This window comes from Sinocyclocheilus anshuiensis, unplaced genomic scaffold, assembly GCF_001515605.1.
Source record: "Sinocyclocheilus anshuiensis isolate Anshui unplaced genomic scaffold, SAMN03320099.WGS_v1.1 scaffold1099, whole genome shotgun sequence".
Lineage (NCBI taxonomy): Eukaryota > Metazoa > Chordata > Actinopteri > Cypriniformes > Cyprinidae > Sinocyclocheilus > Sinocyclocheilus anshuiensis.
This window is the reverse complement of record NW_015546105.1, coordinates 635,230-644,436: the sequence shown is the minus strand read 5'-3', so window position 1 is coordinate 644,436 and position 9,207 is coordinate 635,230. Positions and strand designations below refer to the sequence as shown.

Genomic DNA, 9,207 nt, shown 5'->3' with positions numbered 1-9,207 from the left:
TTGTGTATGTGTGTGTACGTGTGTGTGTGCATACAATTACGATTATAATATGTAATATCGATGGTCGAAACAATATTTACCCTTTACCTTCTATCATACAATAGAGAAAAACAAATATTTGGCTGCTTTTAATATTATTTAAAAGGTTCCTAATGTAACTGGCAAAAAAAAAAAAAAGACGAATAGGCCTACGTTATTTTCTTCAAGAAGATCTTAAACCAAACGTGTGCGCTCATGATGAATTTAATAATTGACATTTCCCCTCTCACAGCAGTGGTTCAGTCCACCTATTTTAAACCCCTTAACCAAACGGTTTTCCAAGGTCCCCAGCTCCCCACCAGAAACATCTGAAGACGTTCACTGTAGTGAAGACGGAGGATTTAACACAAGACGCCAACAATATTATACGGCTCGGCGTCGCTGTATAATCGAGCATTTGTGTCCACAGATGGCCATGGACGGACTGAGCAACAATAAGAGCATGTCATACAGTCGATGGAGTTATGACAGGTAAGCACGCCGTTATTCTGTAAACAGACTGTAAAAATCTGTTTTTCTGTTCGTGTTAAATAATTAATATGATCAAATTAAATCGCGAAGAGAAACGCTAACGACCAAACCAACCCAACAGCTCATGACGGGGAAGAAGACGCTGTTTTTAACGACCGAAGTTGTGTACAAAGTTCGTGATTCGTTTGAGAAAGAACAACAGATGGCTTCTTTTAGTGAAAGTGAACGGCATCTTGCAAACCTGATGCTGTTTTTCTGTTCGCAAAGGCGCTTGTAGCAAAGCGACCAGAGACATTTTTCTGATTTTTGAATGGAGAATTGAACAGTGGTCAGGTTCAATCAAACAGCACATAACGGGTAGTTTTTGTTTTAAAATAATGGTTACTGCGTATCAACATTGCTTTTGGAGAGCGAAACGTCACCGTTCTATTTCAACACGTGCTCTTTCCAGCGCATCTCTCGTGTATTTATTAGCCTGGCTTCAGCATCCTCTCAGCTCCACTGTCAGCATCCCAATTCTCTACAGGCATCATCATATCTGCCTCCTCAGTGCTTCTGCCTATGAAGCAGAAGATGCTGGAGTTCATCATGTCTGCAGTAGGTGACACATTTGAAATTTTAGTCAAACCCAGGATGTGATTGGTATGCTATTACTGCGCTCACTGCTCCCCAGAGGAACTACAGAAACATCCTCTGGTCTTGACGCCTTGTAGCATTTCTCCATGGGGCATGTTACAGTGAATCAGGGATAGCTTATGAAGCCCAGCTTCTCATCATTCTGTGTCCAAATATGCACACTTGTCTAGTGCGAAAAAATGATTTGTTAAATGAGTAGAGCATCTAAATATGTAGTATTTATGAAACAATAGGCAAACAGTACCCAGATGATGTACTATACATGTATGTTTGTGTATTTATATATACATAATAAATATACACAGTACACACACACACACACACACACATATATATATATATATTATATAAACAAAAACTTTTATTTTGGATATGATTAATCACAATTAATCATTTCACAGCACTATATATATATATATACACACAAATAATTTAATATATAGAAATATACTATTATATATATATATATATTGTATATACTTATAATTTGAGCCTTATGGTAAATTGTAATTTAATAATCTTCACCAATAATTAATTTAGCTTAATGTACTTTAATTATCAGTACATCTAAGGTCAAAGGACAATGCCAATGGCAGATGTAGTACATCTGGGATTGTATTTATTGCATACCTGAAAAACACTCTTCATCAGTAGTCAAGGGGTATACATTTTGGATGCAGCATCTGTCCCTCTGTCTCTCTCCTCCGAGACCCTTTTGGCTAGTTCAGTGTTGGGGGATGCATGTGGGTGATAGGGCACGGAGGTAAATGGGGGAAGTGTTCCTATAGCAAAGACAGCACTTCAGAGAACAGCTGGTGCCTCTCTTCTAAACAAAGAAAATACTATCCATCGCTGAGCACTGTCTCTGATGAATGGAAAAAAGAGACAATACCTGCCAGCACATCAGGCTGGAATACATCCCAGATCATAGTTCTATCTGTATGATATGCAGCGAATACAGAGCCGGGTGTGATGGAGACAAAGCAGCACAATGTTTTGTTTAGCTGATTAACTAGCATTGCAGTAAGAACATTTCCCTCACCTATTTAATTCAGCCTCTTCCTGTGGTTAGATCAGCTCCAGAATGATGCCCTGAGCTAGTTTGGGATTTAATGGAACTGGCGCTGATTACAGATTCATATGTGCACAGCTCATGCAGGCATTACAATTGACAGCTGTCCTCATCAGGTCTGGAGTTGCTCTCAGACGGTCTAATCAACAATCCGGTGTCCCCATTAGCACAGCTGAAAGAGCCAAGGTGTTTGGCGCTGATAGTTTTCAGCACAGGCGAATTTCAATGGAAGTAGTTAAGCATTTTCATATTTCTTTCAAAGAGGGAGGAGTCTGCTCCAATTATCCAAATAAATGTCAAGTGATCTCATTAGGAGGCTGATAAGGTTTCTCGCAATGGCCATTTGACAGACCTGATGATAATTAATTCCTGCTTTTTTTTCTTTCTTTCCAGAATACTCAATGGAGCACACAATCATTGCATTTAATTGACCCTTTGCTAAGCTTTGCCTGCTTGGTTACTGTTGCTAACTCTAGTTTCTCCAGACTAGTTTCACAGAAGATCGCACTGGAATGAACTGGAAAACACTGCCTGCATCCAAATATACATACTTCCCTTCTACACTGTAAAAACTGACAAGTTATGACAACATGTGTTTTTAGTAGGCAAAAAACAATATGTGAAGGGAGTAGAAAGTTCGAATTCACTGTATTCATAAAGTAAACAAAAAGTATCTGGGAGAGAAGTCGTGAATGGCAGTGAGGCAATGCAACTGAGGCTGTAAGTCACATGACAAATGTAGTACATTCAAACCACACACATTCATATTATATAAAAATACTTTTTTTTTTAAATGGTGTGAAGTAAATACTTATTCAAAAGAAATACCTACTCGAAGAGTATCTGATTTCAGATGCTGCCAGTGTGATTTTCAGTGCTCATATAGGGGTAAAGATTGACTGGATATTATTTGTACATGGGCTGAAATGAATTGTGAGATTGGACTGCATATTTATTTGTATTTCTTCATACACATACTTAAATTAAAATGAAACATGATTAAAAACTGCTGAGACAGCAAATTAGAACTGAGGCAAATGCTAAATGTATCACAGTCAATTGAAAAGAGAAATCTAGTTTGAAAATTATTTTTGTGGATAATATTAGTGTAAGAGGACTGAAAATGGGTGCCTCTTTTTGGGTGCATTGCGTAACTATTATAAGTGACCCAGGCACACCATTTTACCATATTTATAGATGATTTTCATAGAATTGTTTAATACTACCCAAACACACAGTTCTTTCATGGACTTACGTTATAAAGAAGCTTGCTTGAGAAAATGTCAGATGGCCACAGTTGTTAAGGCAGGGCTTATCGAAGGCTCAGTTATCTGAAAACAAGGTTATAAGTTTTTCATACCTTATTTCACACATCTAACTATAGTGAAAAATATGAGAACTGAGATGGCGAAAAATCAGTGGGAGGCACTCACTTTTCACATCATTTACTGCAGCTCCAATAGGGGTTGAATCACTCTGTGAATTAAACAGAACATCTGTGTCTGACAGAAAAGTGGAACCATTGTAAGACATTTATATAAAGACACACTCTCTCTAAGGCAGATGCTTGATTTGTGGGATTCATTTTGTATTTCAGACTCATTAAGATTGTTGAGATTGCTCGGGGGAAAGAGGAGTCCATGGGATGACATCTCAATTTTCTCACCTCAGAGAAGGTCTGTATTACCTGGAGAGAGAGCTATCCGTTAGCATTTTCATTCATCACATTAGGCATGTTTCCAATACAGATTTGCGCAAAACTTTGGCGATATTTTATAAATGTCGATAAAAAAGTATTGTCAAATGACAACTGTCAAATGACAATTTTCCATTAACCAGTGTTATTCGACTGAAACGTAACCTTTTGCCTCTCACGATAAGTCATGGCAACGGATTTTGGTGGGATTTTGACGGATTTTGGCTATATTTATTCAAAGGAAGAGTATGCGTGTATCTTTACAGAAGCAGCACAGAGAGCAGCTTCAGAAACGTGCGTGGTGCGGCTGGAATAAACACAAGCATTGACTAGAGTGGCCGCAATCAGCTTCAGTGGCCGTATCAAAGCCACACTGCACCACAGACGTGTGCAGTGTAAATAGTCTAAGCATTAATGGTAGGAAAAGCCCCTTATACTGGAGAGCTGCCACATATGAAGTGTTTCTTGGAGGTTGTAGTACATTGAAGAATGATCATAAGACTTTTTACATACGCCATGTGACCTGTAAATACGAAAAAAAAAAAAAATGTCCATTGCAGTTTTGCCAATTATTCCTTTTTCGCATTGCCTAAAAAAACCACCTCATGCGAGCGTAAAAACTTTTTTGCGATATATGGGCGTTTTTGTGAAATTGATGCGTTTCCATTAGGCCTATTTTCAATTCGCAATTTCAATTTGCGCAATTTGAAGGGTAATGGAAACGCGCCTATTGGCAGTTGGGCAGCTTGTGCATGAACCTGAAGGAGCATGTGACCTGGATGGAGGCTTCCATCTTTGCTCATGGGTGTTTGGCTCTAGGAACTAGTTCTGTGAAAAATATATTTTATACCTTTGTATAAAATATATATTTTAAGGTATACTGTATATATTTTATACCTATGTATACCAAACGATAGGGAAACCTGCTTTTTCATCACAGTGTAGTTCTGGCATCCACCAGCAAGGGCTGAGAAAGTGATGCTAACTAGCCTTTTTCTTACCACCTCGTTGGAGGTTTAGTAGCCCATGGCCCACTTAATCATCAAATGGGTTGTACTGATGGCACTGAAATCTTATTGATACTGATTTATTATTGGTACACACAATCCCCCCCAAAAAAGAAAAGTGCTTTCTGATTATTGCTGATTGACGCACATCTGCTGAGAACATGATCATGAAAATGTTCCTTGTGGTTGAACATTGTGTTCCTGGACAACACTATAATATCTTTTTTATTTTGGTCTTCATCGTTCATCAGGTTAATTTGCAGATGTCCACACCAGTCAACTAATAAGTGGACTCGCCTCCTATCGACGTTTTGGAACTTAGAGATCTTAGTGTGGCACAAGGGAGCACATTTATAAGGCTTTTTGTTGATTCTGCTCACAATGCACTGCTGATCTACTGCAAGAAGAGCACAAGGCTGCATATGTATGTGTGGGTGCAAATCTGTTGTCTCATCTCATACAGAACATAAGTGGGTTCCTTCAGGTCTGGTCCCTGGAGCTGTGACCCCTGACATAAACTCAGGCTCATGAAACATGTAGAACCCATTTCTGTAACCATTCACCCATGACTGAATCTACAGTAAACCTCTCCTCTACTGCACCTTGAAGATGCTCTTGTTCTTTCTCTAGCCGGTTCAGGCCTTATAATCTTATGGTAACAATAGTCATGGTTGTTGTTGTTTTTATTAGCTCACCATTCAAATAATTCATTTTTTCACAATTGTTTATTTATTTGAATTGTTGATTTTATATTAATTGACTAACAACTTTATGCATTTATGATTTTGTGTAGGCCTACTTTTTATTATTACATTTTCGAAAGATTATATAAAAACTGGAAAGAAAATATTTTGCACCAGATTCAAGCAGGATCTGTTGCTTTTTTAAACTATATGTCTCAAAATGATATAATTGCTATACACCGCTGTTATAAAGTTTGTGGTCAGTAAGATTTTTTTTTCAAATAAATTAATACTTTTATTCAGCAAAGATGCATTAAATGTATTGAAAGTGACAGCCAAAGATTTTAACATTTAATACAAAAAATATATTTTTCAAATAAATGTTCTTCTATTTTCTACTTTCTATTCATACAAGAATCTTGAAAAATTAGTTATTTTAAATTGTGATAATATTTCACAATATTACTGTTTTTACTGTATTTTTGATCAAATGCAGCATTGGTGAGGATTAAAAGACTTATTTCAAAAACCACATTACCAACCTCAAACTTCTGAACTTTCTATATTTAATTGCTACAAATTAAAACTTATCACTAAATTGTGTAAATTAGCATGAGACCAATTTTTTTTTATCACGTTAAATCTAATATCTTATCTAAATAATAAATTTTACTTCAATAAACAAAGTGTTGCTTGTGGACATCACATTAAGGCAACATACTGTACACTGTTCTTTTGATTTCCTCACTGTAAGGTGTGAGCATTAGCCCTTTCTCCTTAAAGGACGGATGAGGGGCATAGAACAGAAACTACTGCACTGCTCTAATTACTGTCTCAGAGTCAGAGATGTGGAGTTCACCAGGGAAATGCAATCACAGGCTGGAATATGTTAAAACAGAATTGGTTAAAGCAGCAGAGAGGGAGAGATAGAAGATCTCCCCAATATCCCTAACACAAAAAATACGAGGCACGTTTCTCCTGTACCTAGTCTACTTCTCTCTGCCTCTCCAAAATCAGTTCTAATTGTCTGAATGCTTCTGAAATGCCACTTAATTATAAAAACTCTGGTTTTGATTTAATTACGGCCAGTTACTCATTCACGCATTAACTCTAAGATGAGGGGAAAAAAAATAGATAGATGATAATTAAGCCAAAACAGACTGAAGACATGTTATTGTGTTAATTCTTTATTAATTTTTTATTCTTTCAGTTCACCTCCGAACCTTTCTGCCAATGAAACCTGAGGTCCCTGGTTAATTTTGTGATAGAGGGCAGTCAGTTGTGTGGGAGTAAATTATTTAAACCCAGGAGCATTTAAAAAAAAAGACATTAGGTTGACATTATTAGCATTTATTAGCAGTGTTAGAAAATGTATTATTTAAAAAATAGCCAAATGCCTTAGTCAATAGACAATTGCTCTGAAATTATGGTGAGCTGCCTATATAGACAACATTTTAAGGTGTCAAAGTCGTTTTCCCAACGTAAAGGTTGTTTCAAAAAGTACTTTAAGCAGGATGATTATGCAGATTTTTTTACCTAATATTTGATATGCATTTTGTGCCTATTAGTCACATCACAGAGTTGGCACATTAAGACAACGTCTTCCTTTGTAGGCAGCAAGACAGCTCATATTTAGGAATAGAGCCAATATCTGTGACCTCACACCAATTAAATTCTATAATAATGCTATGAGTTACAATGTTTCGTGGTTAGTTACTGTACTGTACTTGGTTACTGTAAAATCTTATAGTTATTTGAATGAACTGTATTCTTGGCAGTAGAATTGTTTATGATTTTTGTTAATGAGAAATGCACAATAAGCCAGTTAAAGCTGTGTTTTACAGTGATTTTGCCATATAGGGCTTTGGAATGTGCTTAACAACTTCCAAATCATGATAATAAAATCACCCTTTTGTGTCTTAGGGCTTTTTTGTGTATTATTGTGTTTGGTTGATTTTTACTTTTTGCCTCCCGCATACTCTATGACTCCATTTCACTAGCTGTAGCTGTGAATGTAGTACAGTCAGACTTAAAAGATTGTGTAGATCATTTGAAATGTAACATGGCCCTTTCACTTTACCAAAATAGCCATCTCTTGAGTTATTCAGAACACGGTGAAAGCACTTTCTCATATTTTCTCTAGCACTCCATTTAATTTGAGGATTTAATTTCCTTTACACTCCATTAGACATTCTTTCAGATAAACCTAGAGTAAAACGAGGCGCATTTTAAAAGCTTTTATTGGATAAAAAAAAAGGTTGACATTTTTCTAGCATTTCAAGCTTGCTAGCTGCGGAGTCATTTTACTGTAGGAGAAAAAGCCAGGTAAACAGTCAGCAAATGGGAAACACTGGAAGTATTATTGCATCTTTTATTCTTGTTAAAGGAGAGAGAGAGAAAGAGAGAGAGAGAGAGAGCACCATACATTTAGTTTTAGTTATATTTTGGAGAGAGAGAGAGAGAGAGAGAGAGAGACATACATTGCTCACATAAGCCTTGTGGGTGTTTACTTTAAAGTATCCTTCTCATTAATCAAACAATTGACATTATTATTTAAGAGCTCAGTCTCTTTAATCTGTCACCTCTAGTTTGCCAGTAGCCATTTCACAATTCATCTAAATGCATTTTGCTATAATTTATTACAACTATTTTCAAGAAAACAGATTTATAAGGTGGCCATATTAAGACTTGGAAATTGTAAAGAAGTGGACTTTCGATGGTCATCTAGGGTGCTACAGCATGTGTACCAGGTTCTATTAGGTATGACAGATAATGAGCACTCAGATTTGCTCTGTCAGCATTGTGCTAAAGAGTTAGTCACCTTACCCAACTTCTCATAGTCGTGCAGAAGAATAACTAATACGTTTTGGAAGCGTCTGCTGAGAAGTAACTTAAAGGGTACTTAAAGGGTATTTTAAGTATTAACAAAGTAATGAAGAAATGTCAGGTTCCAGATAACTTGACAACAGGGTGATCACCTGGTGTGTTTCCACATTCCAGAAGTTGCCAGTGCCTTCTAGCCATGCTGTTGGTGTGAACACAGACATACAAACGCACAAGAAGAATTAAAGAGCTCGCTCAAAAAATAATAGTTCTGTCATCATTTACTTCCCCGAAGTTGTTCCAGACACATTTCACCCTTATACAAGCATATGTAGGTGGTCCTTAAAAAAGTTATGATAAGGGCTATATTTGAATGAAAGAATACTGCTATATATGTATATATATATATATATATATATATATATATATATATGAAACGAAGTGTACACCATTTCAATTTAGATGTCTTTAGAAAAAAAGGACACTGGGAGATCCCAAAAGGACACCAAAGAAGAAATGAAAAGTCCATATAACTGATTCATTTATGCACCCCCACTCAAAAGAAACCCCATCATCAATTACACAACAACAAACTGATGTGTGTTTACGGTGCGTGTCGGCTATGTTGTCTCCGGAAGGGGGGCAGACGGGGTGTGGTAGGGGCGTGGCTCGAATATTTATTAAGGCGATTGTCGATAAAATCTTTTTTACATATCGCCCAGCCCTAATGCACAATGGCCTCACATCCGTAATATCCATGTTGAGTTTTCTCTGCAAGCC

The 9,207-nt window shown here is 36.8% G+C and overlaps 1 protein-coding gene across 1 annotated transcript in view; it reads left to right on the top strand.

The window, feature by feature from the left end:
* Positions 1-338: 338 nt before the first annotated feature.
* tub (TUB bipartite transcription factor) overlaps positions 339-9,207 on the top strand; it is a 99,659-nt gene continuing 90,790 nt past the window's right edge. The window contains exon 1 of the mRNA XM_016502342.1: positions 339-510. Coding sequence (XP_016357828.1) covers positions 449-510 — 62 coding nt within the window. The 5' untranslated portion in view covers positions 339-448. The remainder of the gene's footprint in view (positions 511-9,207) is intronic.